The 19,599-nt window shown below is 40.5% G+C and overlaps 1 protein-coding gene across 1 annotated transcript; it reads right to left on the bottom strand.

The window, feature by feature from the left end:
- Positions 1-1,425: 1,425 nt before the first annotated feature.
- On the bottom strand, positions 1,426-9,596 carry LOC124273856 (lysine-rich arabinogalactan protein 19-like). The gene is made up of 2 exons (XM_046709180.1): positions 9,573-9,596; positions 1,426-2,214 (listed from the first exon to the last, which is right to left on the bottom strand). Exons 1-2 carry the CDS (start codon positions 9,594-9,596, stop codon positions 1,426-1,428), a joined length of 813 nt encoding a protein of 270 aa, XP_046565136.1.
- Between the last annotated feature and the right edge of the window lie 10,003 nt (positions 9,597-19,599).

Raw genomic sequence — 19,599 nt, 5'->3', positions numbered from 1 at the left:
CACCAGTTTAATGGGGTCCAGAACATTCCTTCAGGAATACTACTTTCTCAATCATCTATATTCCTTAACAAGACACCGAAGGGGTCACATGGTGTCTACAACTTGATCATAAAGCCATACTTGACCTGTTAAAATATCACAATATGGACGAATATAAAAAAGGACATATTTTATCTGACCCCCGACACCCCATCCTACACCCGATCTGGAAGGGGCGGGTAGATAGAGTTGGAGTCCCTTCACTTAGTTTCATGTAAACAGTTTCCATATACAGTTGAGCACCGTTGTCTCGATATTCATGGGACCAAGAAAAAATATCGAGTTATCCGAACTTCGAGACATCCGACCAGGGCATATCATCACACATCACTATGAAAGAAAACACAACAAAAAGTAGATTTCATGTCTGTTTATTCCATGTACATATATTTACTTACTCACGGGGATCGCAGCTTATGCTAAGTGTCCATCTTGAATTATACAAAGGTTGGATTTATTCAACGGACGAAACGAAGAATTCTGAAAGTTTAGATTGACGGGCATTTGGTAGTGGCATGAAAGCGATAGTAGCTAACCACTCTCGATACAACACAATAGCTTTCAAATTGACTCCTAATCCATATTTCTCAGTCCGCAATTTAGAAACAACTCAACAATCACATGCTAGTCACGTGTTTGCACAAAACCCTCATTGGATTCTCAGCATGTTTTGATTTAAAACTATCATCCGTTATCAGTAGTGTTTGGTCGTAACAGTGAGTACTTCCTAATCAATTCCTTCTTAGTTAATCCTCATTAAATAAAAAACAACTGACACCTTCAACTCAATTAGCCCTAATTAGTTTAAAGTACCGCATCCCTTTGATTCATGCCGCACCGTGTGTAAACGTGTGGAGACCTCAGTTCAGAGGGATACTTGCCTATGAAAGGTAGGTGAATATCGCGTTTCTTGCAAATATCGAGTTAAAAGAGTAATTTTGCTTGTTGGGACCATGAAATTATATCGAGATATCCGAAATATCGAGACATCCGTATCGAGTTAAAAGAGCTTGAATAATGATAAATAATGAAGGATTTTGCCGGGACCGAGATGGTATATCGAGATAACCGAGATATCGAGTTATCAGAGTTCGACACAACGGTGCTCGACTGTACTTCACATGTAACCACATGCAAAACATACTCACCGACGTTCTATATTTAGCTCAACTGGGTCGATGTTTCTGCCCGTGGAGTGAAGTCCTCGAGGTTCATCCTAAGCTCAGTAGCATATTTATGTGCCGAGTCGACTACAAAAGAAACGTCTGGCCCGAGACATTAAAACTGACCCCTAATCTGTTTAAAAAACGTCTATTTCCCATTAACTCATTTGATAACTGAGGTCATTTAGAAACAGTATATGATAACACCCGCACCTGCAAAGGTTCATATCTCTAAGGTGTAGAGTGTTGTGGCGCACACATCAAATTGATTACGAGAATATTTTGTACATGACACTTTGACAACAGTTGTGTACATGCCACTGTCATTAATGTCAGTAATCACACCAATCAAGTTGCAGGGATCAGCTCTACCTCTGTCCACGGATGGGATGGGAACTGTTACGTTGTCACCAACTTGAACTTCAGAGAGAACAACTTCACTTCTTTTCACCATTTTCTCGGCTTGTTGCAACTGAGAGTCTATTGCCCTCTTCCTCTGGATACTGATCTGCTGACGTCTCTTTGCAACAAGGAGTTCTGCTGATGATGGCGGATCTGGAACGGCGGCTACAGCTGGTGGATCTATAACGGCTGCTACAGCAGGTGGATCTGGTACCGGCATATCTGCTACAACAGGTGGATCTGGCATATCTGTTACAACAGGTGGAGCTGGATCTGGCATATCTGCTACAACAGGTGGATCGGGATCTGGCATGGCTGCTTCTTCTGAGGGATCTGGAACAGCTGCAGTAACTGGTGGCGCATCTGGTGCTGCTGGCTGGTCTGAAGGAGGTGTCATGGCGATGATGGCATTGATGAGATCTTGGAGATCTTCTTCCGTCTTCAGTGTTGCAATGACATCATCTGGGAGCTTGGAGGAATTTAGCCCAGTTGGTGCATCTGATTCTGTAAAGGCAGCAAATGGTGTTTGCTTGATTCCGCTGTGGTAGCTGGAACTGAGCAAACTTGAGTCCCATGGTCCAATCAGTGGTATTGTTGTCAGACATCCAGGCTGTTAACATGTCCTTCACATCACATTTGGCCAGCTCAACGGAACCTTGGGATTGGGGGTGGCGTGGTTTACCATGTATTATCTTGATGCTAGGACACATCTGTGACACCTCCTCAATGACAGCAGCAGTAAACTCTGAATCATTATCACTCTGCAAGATGGCTGGTGCACCAATGAACAGGAAGACGCCGACCAATTGATACGCTACTTCTTGGAGGCCAACGGTCTCAGCACACAGAACTTAGTGAGATGGTCCTGATAATGCATAATCTATTTGAATTGACCTTGACACATGGATTGCATGTCAGAAATCGCCTCGTGAACCAAAGTCCTTGAGGATGATTGGGCGAACAACAACGCTCTTGGTAGTGTCCTTTTCCTTTTCTGTTGGCTTTGGAAGCTGGAAGACTTGAAGAAAATCAGGGATTGTTGGCATACTTCTTGGTAGCTTTTTAAAGCATATTGTCTCTACCACCATGCCCTGTTGCAATATGTGCCAAAAGTGTCTTCAATGGAGACTAAAACATACAGGATCGTCATCTTCTTCTTTATTCTTAATCAACTTCTTCACACCACCGCATTGAAGGACTGCATACTTCTTGGGCAGATAATACTGATGGAGGACTTCTTTGTTGACAATTCAGCTTCCAGTAATTCATTTATGATCTTTTGATATCCATCTCTTGGAATTAATACTCGCTTGTTGGTGTACAATTCATACAGGAAACGCAACTCTATCTCAACCTCCATTTTGGATATGAACCTTTGCAGGTGCGGGGGTTATTATATACTGTTTCTAAATGAGCTCAGTTCTAAAATGAGTCAATCTCAAATTTGCTCATGAGCAAAGTCCATAGTTGGCCTTGTAGAATGGATAAACGTCTTACAATCACACTCCATAATCAGTGAGGAGGAATGTTTAATACAATTACCAGAATTACAAAACAAAACAAACAAACAGATTTCCTCCTTGCTTAATTCCCCTTTGATCTCAGATAGCTATTGATGCATTATTGCCCTCAATAAAAGTGTGTTTCAAATTATTGACTTTGTTGGTTTTTCTTCGATCTTCAACGAGAGCTCATGCATACAAGCAGCAAGCAGGGAAGAGCTTCAGGACCGTTCGACTTTCTCCGAGGGTGCACGGCAACGTCAAGGATAGATATGTTTGACAGATGATGGTGCCAAGAGTATAGTTACAAGGACGCAGATGTTCCGAATTCCAAATGTGTAAAAGAAATGCATAATAAGAGTTGAAATACCGAATGTCGAATCTGCAAAAATACCGAATATGAAAAAATTCAGATTCGGGATTCAAATCCCGAAACCCGAATGTATACAAAAACTCAGATTTGAGGTTCAAATATCGAATACTGTAGTTTGGTTGTTTATGTTTTTAAGTTACCCAGGTATGCAATGAGCCCCTAGTGCATTAGAAGGGGGATGAAATATAAGAGTTCAAATACCGAATGCCGAGTGTCGAATCTGCAAAAATACCGAATATGAAAAATAAAATCAGATTCGGGATTCGAATCCCGAATGTAAACAAAATATTCAGATCCGGGATTCGAATCCAGAATATGCAAAAAGTATTTAGATTCGGGATTCAAATCCCAAAACCCGAATGCTTAAAACAACTCAGATTTGAGGTTCAAATATCGAAAACTGTAGTTTGGTTGTTTATGTATTTCAGTTACTCAGGTATACAACGAGCACCTAGTACATTAGAAGGGGGATGAAATAATGAATATTGACATTGTTCGTCTTTCTTCGATCGTCATCGAGGGTCGACGCCTGCAAGCAGGGAAGAGCTTCAGGACCATTCACTATCTCCGAGGGTGCACTTCAACGTCGACCATACATAAGTTTGACAGATGAAGGTGCAAAGGGTTTAGTTACAAGGACGCTGAAGTTCCGAATTCCAAATGTATAAAGGAAGTGCATAATAAGAGTTCAAATACCGAATACCGAATGCCGAGTGTCAAATCTGCCAAAATACCGAATTTGAAAAAAATTAGATTCGGGATTCGAATCTCGAATGTGAACAAAACATTCAGATTCGGGATTCGAATCCCAATCCCAATCCCCAATCCGTTTCTAACTTCATGTTGCCGTTGAAAAGTTTGTTCTCAAGCCGCCGCCGTAGCATGAGTACTACCGTGAAGCGTCAAGCAAACAATACTTCCATATTTAGGCACATTTTATTATGGCTGGTGCTTCCGGCAGGAAAGGACATGCTTACCCTTTTCCCGAACACCTGGTGTCATCACTGATTTTCAAATTGCGATGATATCAGATGTTAGACAAAAAGGTAGGGGTATACTGCATTCCCTTGTGTGCCCCGTCGAGATATTGCTGGAATATTGCTACAGCGACGTAAAGGGGTAAGCATGTGCTGTCCTACCAGTAGAGTAACACACTGACACGTTTCATTGTAAATGTCTCGTGCACATCATGAAAACGCTTGCACGAAATTGGCGTGTATGCACGAAATTCAAAACACGCGAATGGAATCATCATTTTCTAAATCAATATGCAATCAATACAATTGATATTCATTTCCCTGGAAAACATTTTGTCTGTTTGGCAATTTTGCGGATCAGAATATTAGAGAAACCATAAAAAGGCACATTATAAAGTAATCCTTTTTTCATACCAGCCACGACTATTTAAGTGTGAGTGAAGTAAATTCGTCGCCAACTTTCTACACAGAGGCCAACCTGCCTGGAATATGGTATTCTTAAAGAACTTCATGATAACTATGTTTCTCTAACACGACAGGCATACGTGTGAAGATGAACTGATATTGGTGTGCAGAAATGAGGAAAAAAGCTCGCAATCACATGAGACCTTCTCTGTAAAATGTTGCAAAATTTGACACAAAAGACATTCGTCACGGATCCCAAATCAAAAGTGAAGAGGCTACGCTCATTCCTCTGAAAAATGCATCAGATGTATATCTGCTGTACAGTTTCATAATTGGGTCTTTGTCTGCAAATGTCATATATTCACAGGTCAAAACACAAACCTAGATCCGATATGGATATCGCCTTTCTGGATACAACTAGGAGTTACACAGAGAAGGAAAACGATACATTGTCATGTTCCCTCAGAACACTAATGTGTATGCACGAGTTTTGATAAAGTTAATGAGAAAAATGTGACAAAGATATGTGTCAGATGATCGATTTTCTTGGAGACAGATACAAGTAAATTGCATATCTGAAAATCCTAGCTCACGAAAATCAATCCTGGGAAGCTGGTATAAATCATGATATATCTATGCTAGAGATGATGTGAATCGAAAAAGCAATAAAGTTAAAATTTTACATTGGATTATTGATTGAACAATAATGCCTACTGACAAGAGAACATGTGCTATTGATGGGGAGATCGATAATATAAACACAAACACGCTTCTGTACTCTTAAGCGGGAAAAAGTTCAAGCTACGATGACTTACACACAACATCAGGAAAAAGAATTACAACACAAGTGACGGTTTATTGTGAAGCAGTCATTATTCATACAGTCCACCAAGCGTGACGGCGACTCGTGAAGTGGGGTGCATCACTCAAAACAGAAGTCAACGAAAAACAGTGGAAAACAATGACCTGACTACCAACATTACACCTCGAGTGAAGACACAGATACAAGGACGGTCACATTTAATGTGTCAAAAAGCATTCTCGTTGCCTCACGCGTTCGGAAAAGAGGCTTGTCCTGTCTTACGTTGAGGCGGAATAACCTTTTGATATTGTACAACTTTCAATCAACGACTTCATCTGCACGGGGAGTACAATTGGCTACGTGAAGGGCGAAACCCGACGTACACTATCTGTCTAATGTACACAATGTGCAAAACCAGCACTATCGGATGCAACTGTCTGCAAAATGCATTGCAGGGTATCGGTACCAAACGGTCCATTGAATTCAAATGATAGATTTGTAGCTGAAAATGAGAATTCTCTTCATCATGCTTCGGACTTCAACCTGCTACTTTTTGTGAATGGAACTCATGAACTATGGGCTGGACTAAGCACTGGCACAATTCATCATTCGTTGACGGAATTCACAACGATTTTTGATATTTACTGACAGTGTAGCAGTGACTCCACAACTCGTCACAGGTATCCCGCGGCGACTCCACAACTCGTAACGGGTATCCCGCGGCGACTCCACAACTCGTCACGGGTATCCCGCGGCGACTCCACAACTCGTCACGGGTATCCCGCGGCGACTCCAAAACTCGTCACGGGTATCCCGCGGCGACTCCACAACTCGTCACGGGTATCCCGCGGCGACTCCACAACTCGTCACAGGTATCCCGCGGCGACTCCACAACTCGTAACAGGTATCCCGCGGCGACTCCACAACTCGTCACGGGTATCTTCTACACATGTTTTGACAGTGTTTATCTTGACCAACTCCATTATGTGATGAGCCTGTATGATGCATATTCACAAATTGGTCTAACCATACTCACTAGAGATAATACAGATATTCGGTCTCGCTGTCTTCAGAGAGTACTAGACGTACGCTGCCTATACTAGTATATAATGACTGTGTACACACCATCAGTATCGTCATATCAAACAAATGTGTCGGACCACCTGCCACTCATGTATTTGTTAAAACAAAGGCGATGGGGTAGACTTGAAACTTGTTCCCTGTACTGGTGAGACGTGACACACCTAAATCCTATTTTCTTCATGTTAGTTAACGTGTGCACTCCACAATTACTCCACAGGCACAGACACACACATTTAACGGAGCGATGGGGTAGCCTTATAGTAGTTAAAGTGTCCGCTCGTCACGCCGAAGACCCTAGTTCGATTTCCCACATGGGTATAATGTGTGAAGCCCATTTCTGGTGTCCCCCGCCATGACATTTCTGGAATATTGCTAGAAGCGGCGTAAAACCAAACTCAATCGGCTGTTAAAACAAGGGTGTCTTATGGTGGGCTTGAGCTCAGTTGGAGATTTTTTTACCTAAAGTTACGAAACTGAAAATTACTCTGGTAACAAGATAAATGACCTCACTCGTACATCATAATGTGCAGTCATCACATAACTGATTTTCTGCATGCATGTGTGTGAATAGGCATTCCATTTTCTATTTCTGAAACTGTATTGGAATAGAAGCGACAGACCCTTTCAACATCCATAAGAAATCTTTGCTTAAAGCAGAGTCGTTGCTAAAACATAAAAAAGAATATACGTGTTGATAACCACGTATATCCTATATTATTCATAATCTTCATTTTGAAAAGAAATAACTCAGTAAAGCTCATTAGCGATTTCTTTCAGCTTCTTCGTGGGGAACTGTCCACATAAACATTCCTTTAATTCTATTGGAGTAGCACCTAACCTTGTAATTCTCGCAATGTCAGTGAAAAGCTAGTTTAGGTGGTTCAAGAGCGAATATCCATAATCATTTTTTCTTTTTATTCTCGGAAAACAAGACATGTACAATGATGCATATATACAAGTATAACAGCGGACACATCCATAATCCGAGTTCGCGCCCTGATCTTACTGTTAGATATCTGGAGAGAGATAACCTTGCCTGTAGCACATTGATCATATGCAGCGGTTATTTGCAAATAAGCATTTTTCTTCATTAACTTGGTGTGGAAAGGGTATTGTCGCTTCTATTTAAAGTTACACTTTGATTTTAGCTATGTAATGGTTAGACAATAATTTTCTTAAAAATCACATAGGAATTTGGCGGGCTTCTCAATAATGTCCCTTTGTAGAAAGTACTATTCAGCTAGGGAAGGGGTAACTGGCCTTGGATCATATATTTTCAGGTCGTCAAACGCGCCGCGATGTGTTGTGCAGAGTTGCGTCCCTTTGACACGCTAAAGCTCGGATCCCTGTTATGAGAATGTGTTTTCGTTAATTAAGATGTCACAGGGATTAAATTTTCATTATTATGGGTCACAAAAATTTAAAGCGCTGAGTTTGATTGAACTCACATCTTGAACTTAGTATAGGCTATGTATTTTTACCTGTTGAGAGTAAGCTAGAGTTATCTCCTCTTTGCTGCTTCCGGTATGGGACTGTGGCGTTCATTCCAGTGAGTTCTACATGACCGTAGTGTGATATAAATGGACGTAGTGAGCCGTAGCTACTGCTAGAAGTCTCGAGAACTGTGTGATAGGTATATAAGGATATTTGCAGAGACAGGACTTTGAGGACTGCTTTAACTAAGATACATAGCGTTCACTGACATGAACTGTTCATGTTAGTGAACATTATGTATCTTAGCTAGGACTGCTTTGGATTTACGCTCATCTGTCTGCTGACATCGTCCGCTCCCTTCGTCTCAACTTCCGTCTTCAATGTTTAATCAGTACATCGACCAGACTCAAGACTGTTGTAACTATAGGCATTTAGTTACTATTTTAGATTTGTGACCCAATATTTTAGATTTGAGACTCAATAGTATTGTAATAGAAATCTGTACTGTCATTCATTGTAGCCTTGCTCATTGTTTTTTCAATATATTATTGAATATCATAAACGTGTCTGTGTTTTATTTTGCTGGTTGAAAGGGGACTCACAAACCTTTTGTCACGGCAATTTCATTTATTGGCACTGTATCCGTACCATAGTTTTACGCTAAACGTCTGAGACTTACATCTGCTTTTACCCCCACATTAAGCATACACACCTGATTCAACTGGGATACTTCAGAGCGGAATTAAACCTAATTCATTGTCTCAAAAGTAGCACGTAATATATCCTTTCGTTCCATGCTTTTCATATCCAATACTCGTTGACATGTTTGTTTAAAATACGAGTATTCCATTTATGTCATATTGGTATTGGTGTCGAACGCTCCATGTTTCTGCCAGGTTTGGATTACCTGTATAAGTTAGTGAGTAAGTATGGTTTTACGTCGCTTTTTGCGATACTCCAGCAATATCAAGGTCTGGAACACCAGGAATTGTCTTCACTCATTATACCCATGTGGAGACACCTCAGTTTCAGTGTGAGGATGAACACTATAACCACTGGCCTACCCTACCGCACCTGGGCTACATGTATGAAGTGAAGGGAAAACTTCCTAGAAGTGCATACGTTGGAGATCTCTGTCACAAAAGATCGATAAAGAATTTCTTTTATTATTATTCTTATGTTTCAAAATGTATTTATACAACTATATAAATGTATCTATTAAGTAAGTATCAGTCATTTGTTGGTAAAGTGTTTATGCATTCAATTCAAAGGCCACAGGCCCATAGGACGTACATTAACCGCATACACACATTTTGTTACACATCAATATATAAACGATAAATAAATTTCACAAGGTAGTACTGTAGAGTGCTCCGACCTTTTCCCGATTACCCACAATGCACCACCAGCCGCCATTTTGATAGGCAAATATGCCGACTACCTGTGCCGTTGTTAAGTGTCACAACCGGTCGGGTCGCGATAAGGTTAGCTTTTATCGTATCCCAATTGTCATCAAGGTCAAGGCGAAGCAACTGAAAGGAAAAGCGAGCGTTGTAGACGACTCTGGCTTGCTGCAATCAACCGGGCAGATGTCGATGAAAAAACATGCAACCAGCTTCGTGAGTGCTCTGATCATTTCATATCAGTTACTTGTTATACACACGTTTTTATATATTCAACAGACTTTTTACATATACAGAGTCGTGCAAAAAGTATTCGGACACTTGACGTCATTTCCATAGACTTACATGTTAATTTAGTGTAGCCTAAATATTTTTCATGAATTCAATTTTCGTAAGATCCAAGTCAAGTTTTGCACATTTGTGAGGAATCATCTCACCTACAATCACATAATTTCTGTTTAATTTTCCGTTGCTTATTGATCGAATGGCAACAATTTAATCAACATATGTACAGTAGATATATAATAATACCTCAATGAAATGTATATCAACCGTGTCTGTCCTACAAAGAAAGTTTGACACGGTTTTCACTCAGTAAACTGTGATGTTTTGATTTTATGTTTACATCGTAGTTACTTGTGAAATTGTCATAAGTTAACAAAGTTTATGTGTTATGTTGGGGTTTTTTCAAATGAGGTATCACATGCAAATAATTAAAGGTCTTTAATCTAACATCTATATCAAAACAATTTGAGTCTCAAGCGGAGGTAGATAGTCAAGCTGATTTTGTAACATTATTTTCGATTTTGAAACTTTAACATTATTTTCGATTTTGAAATTTTATCACTGCAACAAAATAATACGGGTAAATGTTAGTGTTTAACATTTGCGTATGATATTTCAGGTGCAAGAAACAAGTATGATGAAACAAACCCAGACTGGGTTCCGAACAAGAATCTGGGATATGATGTGAAATCTCCAACCAAGTCGGCGATCCGCCACGAGAGGTTACAAAACCGAAAACAGACAATTAAGATGAATGAAGCTGCAATGTCTCTTTTGGAACTAAGCGCCTCGTTTTCTGAACCTCCATGTGCAGACGAAGCTGATGGTGTTGGCAGTACAGAAGCAACCGATACTGAGTTAACAGATGCAGAAAAGCTTGAAATTGCAAATCAAAGAATTTCCGAGTTGGAATTTGAGAATGCAAGATTGAAAGAGCAGAATGAGTGATTGCAGAATATTGTACATAAAATGAAAGCCAATTTACCTGAGGATTTTGAAGATGACAATGATAAAGTGAAATATTACACAGGTTTACCACGTTTTACAATTCTGATGGAACTGTTCAACCTTCTAGCACCCGATATGCATGAAAATAGAAATAGCTCACTGAACAAATTCCAGAAAATAATTCTGACACTCACGAGACTGCGACTTAATTTACCAATTACAGATCTCAGCTATCGTTTTGGTGTTTCGCGAACCACAGTGTCAAAGGTTTTCTTAGATACATTGCACTTGATGCATGATACCATGGGGTCTCTAGTGCGTTGGCCAGACAGGGATGAACTTTACGAGACAATGCCAATGGTTTTTCGAAAACACTTTGGAAAGCAAGTTACCTGCATTATTGATTGCTTTGAAGTTTTTATTGATCGCCCCTCAAATCTGACAGCAAGAACACAAACTTGGTCCAGCTACAAGCACCACAATACTCCCAAATACTTAATTGGAATTACCCCACAAGGGTCTGTGAGTTATATTTCCAAAGGATAGGGTGGAAGAACCAGTGACAAGTTTGTGACTGCCCACTCAAACTTTCTTGACTATCTCAGCAATGGTGACATTATTCTAGCTGACAGAGGGTTTGACATTAAAGAATTAGTTGTTCTTATTGGCGCTGAAGTGAAATATCCTGCATTCATGAAGGGAAAACAGCAAATGTGTGGACCAGAGGTAGAAGGAACAAGGACAATTGCAAATGTTCGCATACATGTGTAAAGGCTGGATATTTTGTCCTAGTCCCTTGCACAAGTAACCCAATATCCTGCCCTTTACCAGTTATCTGATAGGGTTCTGGGGCTCAAGGCACTGGTGCCATGGGTTCCATAGCAACAGTTTTTTTTAGCCAATCCCCAGGGGCTATGTTGTCACATGACAGGGGCAAGAGGGAGCGTGGGACCCCCAAGCCTGAAATCTTCCTCTTTCTGCCTGCACTGTCGAGGTGACAACAAGCCAACTTGTTTTTTAGGTAAGAACCTCAGTTTGCTTCCATATTGCAACTAGGTCTTCTGTATTAAATTTCAATGCATAGTTATGTTGTTAGCAGGATAAGTAATTCTACCAACCAGTCTCGTGCCGAAGGTCACATGAGATGGCAAGTGAGCATGCGCTAGTCAGAGCACTCGCGACTCGCGCTAATGATCAGACGCATTTGAGCGAGCTCGTATTTGGATGAAAAGACCTGAGGTGTCTTTATATTTGATTCAAATACTCACGTATTTGAGGCGAGCCTGTTTATGACCCGAGGTGTCATAACAAAACTTTGAAGATTCGTGTGTACATTCAGAGAAGTATTTCGTTCGAAATCAGTTTCATGAACATGGCTGACGCCATGCTCTCGTCCCCACGTGGGAAGAAAAGCGCCAAATCTGACGAGAAATCGAAGAGTAAAGTTGACTCGCAAAAATCAACAAAATCTACGTCTATGTCTACCTCAAAACAATCTAAAGACGATTCACTCCCCGTGTCACTTGACACGACAATGATGGTCATGTTGTCGGAAATGAAGAAAATGAACTCTTGTTTGAGCCAGCTCAGCGGAAACATGGAAAATGATTTCACTAAACTGAGTGAGGGTCTTTATGACAACAACTGTCGTGACGAAGTTGAATATTATGAGGATGATGATGGTTACGGTCTAGATTCGGGACAATTACCTGTCAACTCTTCCACGCAAGACCCTGTTGCAGCTTTGCTTGACAAACACAATGACGATATTGATTCCGACAAAATGTGCAGTGAAAATAGTGATATCAATGGCATTGATCAGCTGACAGAAAGTCTGGGTTTAGCTGCAGAGAAAGGGGATAATATCCCAGAATACCTTGTTGGCATTGTGTCCTCTTTATTTGATCTGCAACCGAACAAGGAAGTCAAAAATGAATCTACTGTGAATGAGCGAATGAAAACTCACCTGAAGCCGGCGAATTGCCCGCAACTGCAAGTTCCTGAACTCAATAAACTGATATGGGACAATGTTTCGGGTCACGCACGTGCGGTTGACACAAAAATGCAGAAAATACAAAATGGTGTTGTCAAAAGTTCGACGGCTGCGGTCCGCGCGATGGAATTGCTGTTTACAAACAAATCAGAGCTTGCTAAAGCCCACTTCGAGAAGATGCTTACCTTACTCGGGGACGTGTTGAACATTATGGGATATACCAACTTACTACAGTTCAGAAACGCAAAGAGTTTTTGCGATTTGACATTGCGGCGGAATATAGAGCGCTTTGCTCGCCCGCATCATGCAGCACACCCGAACTACTGTTTGGTGACGAAGTTGTGAAAAATCTCAAAGATCTCGGTGTCGCACATCGTCTTGGTGCCAGAGGCGGAAGATTTCCGAGGAGACGTTGGACCTGTGGTTTCAATCGCAATCGACCCTATAACTTCGGTTTTCGGGGACGAGGTAGAGGTTTTGGACGGTCACAGAGCTATGATAGTTTCCCTCAGGACGCCTCCCAGACAAACTCTTTTTTAGAGAACGGACCGAACCAGTTCAATTCGTTCCGGTTCAAGAAACACTTTCAAAAAAGAGGGAGGGGGGAGTAGACGACCCCAGCGAGCTGGAGGATAGAGCCACTCAGGTAGGTGAGTGTACCTCGGATATGCCAGATATTGATCAGAATAACACAAATATGGCCGGTAGCTTGAAACATTGTACCCATGAATGGGCTAAACTGACAAGTGATAAGATAATTTTACAGTTTGTATCGGGAGTAAAACTGGAATTTATTGATAATGAATTACCCGTGCAAAAATCAGAACCAAAACCAATACAATTCAGTAAGAAAGAAAGAAAGTTTGTCTCCGAACAAATAAAACAATTTCTTGATCATAATGTTATTGAAAAAGTTCACAGTGAAACTGGGCAATTTGTTTCAAATATATTTCTGAGAGACAAGAGAGAGGTTCTTTTAGAATGATATTGAATCTTAAAGAATTGAACAAACATGTACAATACCATCGTTTCAAAATGGATTCACTGGAAACAGCCTTGTCACTTGTCACGAAAGAGACATACATGCTATCTGTTGATTTACAGTATGCATATTACTCTGTGAACATACACAACTAACACAGAAAATATTTGAGATTTCGATTCAATGAGAATTTGTATCAATTTACCTGTCTGCCAAATGGTCTGGCATCGGCCCCTCGTATCTTTACAAAACTGACAAAAGTAATTTATTCATCTCTGAAACAGAAAGGCATAAATTGCCTAGGTTATATAGATGACAGTTTGATTTCAGACGAAAATAAATCACTTTGTACAGAAAATGGATTCAGTGCCATCACATTGTTCACAAAACTTGGGTTCACAGTGAATGTTAACAAATCTCAACTTACACCCTGTCAATAGATCAAGTTTCTAGGATTTACCATTGACTCTGTCAGAATGAAGGTAATCATGGATGATGAGAAGGCAAGCACTTTGGTGTTTTTAGGACATAAGCTCCTACATGACAAGAAAAATTACAATTAGAGAATTGGCAGTCTTCATTGGAAAGGTGATATCTACGTTTCCTGCGGTCGAATATGGAAAATTAAATTACAGAGAACTTGAGAAAAATAAAGTAAGAGCTTTGCGACAGAATGATTGGAATTTTGATACATTGGTGACACTGTCAGTTGCTAGTAATAGTGGAGCGGCTAAGATCAATTTTACATAAGATTTGTGCATTTGATGATAAAAGCACCAAAATCGGTCATCATATAAAAGAACATATCTGAAATACTTTCAGATATGGAGGCACCTCAAATTTTGTATTTTGTGCGCATGCGCAGTACATCAACTATGACATACTATTTTCAGCGTTTCCCCTTCCATCTTTGTATTGCCATTCATTACACACCTATAATTTTCATAAATAGTGATTTACAGGTTCATGAAAAGACAAAAAATACATAATTTTAGAATAATACAAAAACATTATGAAACAATTAACGCTCCCTCTTCCCAAAATGGCGTCTTGCAGACAGCTGTTTGGACTATTGAACTCTTTGAGAAAATGTCTTGCATGCTTGGGATTTATCTGATTACAAATGACTGAAAATGAGCATAATACGTGACAAAAGAAATGCAGCACAATAAAAAAAGTCTTGGATATGTTTAACAATCAAAATCTTTGTGATTATTCCCCAACTTCATGGCTCAAGGTCAAACAAGGGAGATATTTCAGATTGTCTTTCACAAGGGAGCAGTCATATTTTCCGGTACAAATCATACTTAATTGGTTTTATCGTTTAGTGGTAGATATCAATTGATTAAGTGCAAACACTTATCCTGACTCATACTGATTGCTTATCTGATCTCATTTGCGAATAGTAGTGGAAAATCAAGTGCTTGTGTTCCCCTTCAATAGAAAAAAAGCAACTCACCCCAACACATTCCAAGCTGCATATGTGCAGCGGATGCACTTGACCAAGCCTGTCACTCTTCGAACTCTCATATTAGTGCCAACAGGGTTAGAATCGTATCATGAAGGGCCAACACCAATCTACGATGATAAATACCTAAATGGATTGCAGACGTGTTAACCATAGCTTCCCCATCGAAGGATCGTCCTCCTTCACCTTACCACCGACTGGAGCAACTTTGCAAGTCATCAAGAACCAAAGCTACCAGAATGCAGCTCAGCTTGATACTATTATCAGACGAGTCCTCCTGGGCCTCACCATGTCCAGATCCATCAACAAGGCGATGATATCACACTTCAAAGATCCACAGTCCAACAAAGAACATATGCTTTTGTCCATGGTCATCCAGGAGAAGTACCAGGAGTCTATCTCCTACCAGATCTGCTCAGCATCGGCGGGACTCACCTTGCTACGTAGACAAGGAAGTATTGGCCAAAGTGGGACCTTCTGGAAGACCCATTCATCACACAAATCTTTAGGAATAGATATACCATCCAGTGAAAACGACTCCACCGCTCCCTCTATCTTCCACAGATACATTACGCAGAAACCCTGTAACCCAAGCTCACATATGCGATAGAGTCACTTCTATCCAAAGAAGCAATAAACCTCAAGAGGCACTCGACCCAGGGTTCTGCTCCCCAATTTTCTTGGTTCCCAAGAACAATTTATCAGAAAAGTCCAGACTAATATGAAGACGTTCAACAATGATTACTTATTGAAGACAGAGAAGTTCGGAATTCTCTACCTTCTACAGCTGAAGCAGATGAAAAGACAGAACAACTTTCTGGCAAGCATCGATTTAAGGGATGCATATCTGCATATGCCAATCCACCCAGGGTCCAGGAAGTATCTGCGATTCCTGTTCAACCATAATAAAAATCAGTGGAGGGTTCTACAGTTTGGCAATTTCATGGCCCGTGCTTATACACATGGGTAACCAAGCCTATCGTGAGCTTCCTTCACCCTTCCTTCAGGGTAATTTGATGCACCTTCTACCTAGACAATGGCATTAAATCACTTCAACAAGCCGTTCAACTCAAACGTCAGTTGAATTACACGCTACGATTGCTGCCCAACGTCATCCCAATCACTCACGAAGAGGGGCAGACTGCAACTACGACCCATCCAGAGGTTTCTAGCCTGACTGCTGGTCCAGCAGGACTTCAGGCAACAACTACCACATCACCTACCAGAGTATTTCCAATGGTGGACGATGAAATCAAAGGTCTGCGCAAGGACCTTCTGGGCGAGCTAAGCTTCAACCTGCATCTGTGAGTAGACGCGTCACCTACTGGGTGAATCGACATTCTGTTGGAGCTAGCCTCATATTGACTAGTATGATCATCCAACAGGCAGTCGAACCCCATTTCCCTTAGCCACATGTGTCGTACAGGCGAGGTGTTCTGTCGTGGCAATTGTTTATATCAATCAAACCGGTTTTCATATATTCCAGATGTGTTGGGTATATATTTTGCCCCACTTTGTGTATATATATGTATTTTTATATTTCCCATTGGCCCTTAAAGTGAATGTGACTTTCACCTCATCTCAGGTGGGGCCCTATGTAAATCCTCTGATAGGAGGGGTGTGACGATTCTTTCGGGTTATATAATTAAAGTTATTTATGTAAATACTCTATGGGATTGTGTGCTCATATATGCACATATGCCTTTGTACCAATATTGTATTTATTTGTCCTTTAATAATATTGTTTCCCCTAATAAGTATTGTCGTCACATCCTATATATCAGTCGGATTATTGTTGATTTTCATAATTGTATCACAATGGCTCTTTCTGCCTGCACTGTCGAGGTGACAACAAGCCAACTTGTTTTTTAGGTTTCACCTGGACTGTGCAGTCGGAACTTGCAACTCTGTTACCAAGACTTTTATTTTAATACATATTATTACTGTCTTTTTGTGTTGTGTCATCTTTGACTGGAGCACTTCGCGAATAGACACACTTGCCCATCCCTTTTCCCGTGAGACGTAATTGTTACGCAACCACAGCAATTACCAAAGTCTTACACATGTTGAAAGGGTTATTGGAACAGTCAGGCAGAAGTTCATGATCCTTCGTGCCACCAATTGACTATCTAATTTCTAAACCTGAAGAAGAGTATGTAATACAGGACAAGATAGTCACAGTTTGTTGTTCACTAACTAATTTGTGCCGCTCTGTTGTACCATTCGACTAACCACCAATGGTTTGCTTGCAGAAGCTCGTTTCAGTTACATTGTCACAGGGCTTGATTAATATTAATTAAAGGAAAAAGGGGAAAAAAAAGACAAAACAAAACAAGTTAAAAAAAACCGTGTCTGCAGTTTATCCCAATTTGATAAGAAAACAAATTCTTATTTCATGATTGGATAACCCAAGCTGCACTGATGAGCCCTGGGAGGGCGAAACATGTTTGAGTGACAAATTCTGTTAACAGTAAAAACAAACTTTACTGAAGAATGAATGAAAGTGGTTTTACAGAGATCCATGTCTACCATTGTAATGTATGATGTTTATGCAAATGTATGTTATCATGATAATGTAGGAATGAAAGAATATATTAATGTGCTTTGTACTTTCAGATCTTAATGTGGGCTTGATTTAGTGCTTTGTCCCTTGCACTGGTGCAACCCAATATTACTAAGTGCAACCTAAGTTATGAGTCTAACTTGCACATGGTGCAAGTAATTTTTTTTTGAGAAATCAATCAACAATAATTCTAACATTATAGGCATTGGTATGTCAGCTCATTATTCTTCTATACTCTGAATAGCTATGGCACTGAAGCATTGCTATTCATAGACACGTCTCGGGTATGACAGCTCTGTGTGGCTATAGTTTCGTAGGTACTACATCACGGAAATATGTTTATGTGCACCGAAACCTCTGACGTTGCAACTGGGTCTTTATCTTAGGTTGCACCTGGTGCAAGTAGGTAAACACCTCTTAAATCGAGCCCTGTTAATGATTCCCTATGCAATAAACATGTTTCGCCTCCCCAAGGCTCATCAGTGCAGCTTGGATTTCTCATCAATAAAGACTGAGAAAACTGCAGATTGGATTTCTCATCATGTTTTGGTTGTTTTTCTTCCTTCATTTTGTGTGTGCGGCAATAGCAACTATAAATTTTCTTGAGTATTCATTGTCAGTATGTTTTTTCATTTGCGATTCAGTGTCACTGCTACAGTATTTTTTTTTCAAACGTTATTCAGTGTCACTACCAAAACATTTTCTTTCCACTGTGAATTCATACAAAGCTATTGTACAGACACATCATTGATGCTTGCTCTGATACAAAGTCGACAATAACTAACGCTTCCCTTGAACATTGGTCAGAAACTGTCTTTCTTGGCAATCAGGACAGAACCAATCACCCTTAGGTTCAATCTTCAACTTCATACATTTGAAGTGAAACCACTCAAAGGGTTCATTTGGACAATCATCTGATTCGCAGGCAATCATCCGCCCCTGTTTTGCACCAGCACAAATACAATACAGTCTAATGTTTTCATCTGATGTATCCAGTTCAATGTCTTGGGTGGTTTGAGATGAAGGGACAAGTTTTTCTTTGATACTGTCTTCTTTGGGCGTGTTGCGGCTTTTTTGGATGTAGACTTTACTGTCGTTCCGGAAGTGCTTGGGGTTGGATTGTTTGGCCTGGTGTTCAGTGAAATTTCTTGCAGGGTTTTCTTCTTTGGGGCCTTCTTTCTTGAATCGACGTCTGTTCGAGGTGTACTTGAAGTAGAGTTGTTGGCTTCAGCATTCACTGACACTTCTTCAGAGGATATTCTTGCACTGTAGTATTTTCCAACAAGTTCTGGTAAGACAACTGTGGAAAACAACCTTGCTGACTTCTCAACAATATTCTGCCACAGTTCAGGATTAGGTTCGATCCTCTGAACAAAGATGTCCTCAGTTGTCCACATCACAAAGTCACAATAGTCCACATCACATACATAAATTTCAGTCTGAACTTGGAAATAGTATGGGTGATTCTTATTCAGTTGTAGACCAGTGACAGTCTCTTCCAGACATGAACCTTTCCCTCCTCTGACTTTTTCATCTTTCATGCAGAAAGAACACTTGACTTCAAGACATCCTGTCCCGCAGCAATCACAGTCAACCAGCCCATCTGGCGACGCCCCCAGGTACGGAAACTTAGGATTTATATGAAGACCACTTGTGTCGCATCTAAAATTCTGATGATCAACGGCGACAACCTTGTTGTATTTTTGACGAGCTGTCTCCTCATGACCACATCCCCAAAGTGTAGCAGCATTGGTGAACTTTGTTTCTGTCGGATAGC

The sequence above is a fragment of the Haliotis rubra genome, unplaced genomic scaffold (genome assembly GCF_003918875.1).
Source record: "Haliotis rubra isolate DU_JTF1 unplaced genomic scaffold, ASM391887v1 Scf1038, whole genome shotgun sequence".
Taxonomy (NCBI): domain Eukaryota; kingdom Metazoa; phylum Mollusca; class Gastropoda; order Lepetellida; family Haliotidae; genus Haliotis; species Haliotis rubra.
This window is presented reverse-complemented; position numbering and strand designations above follow the sequence as displayed.

Excerpts from the sequence above, each read along its gene's own strand:
- LOC124273856 (XM_046709180.1), bottom strand. The coding sequence starts at position 9,596 with ATGGCGGCTGGTGGTGCATTGTGG. Across the intron at positions 2,215-9,572 it reads CGGCTGGTGGTGCATTGTGG|CCTGGATGTCTGACAACAAT; the intron begins GTAATCGGGAAA and ends ACATGTTAACAG.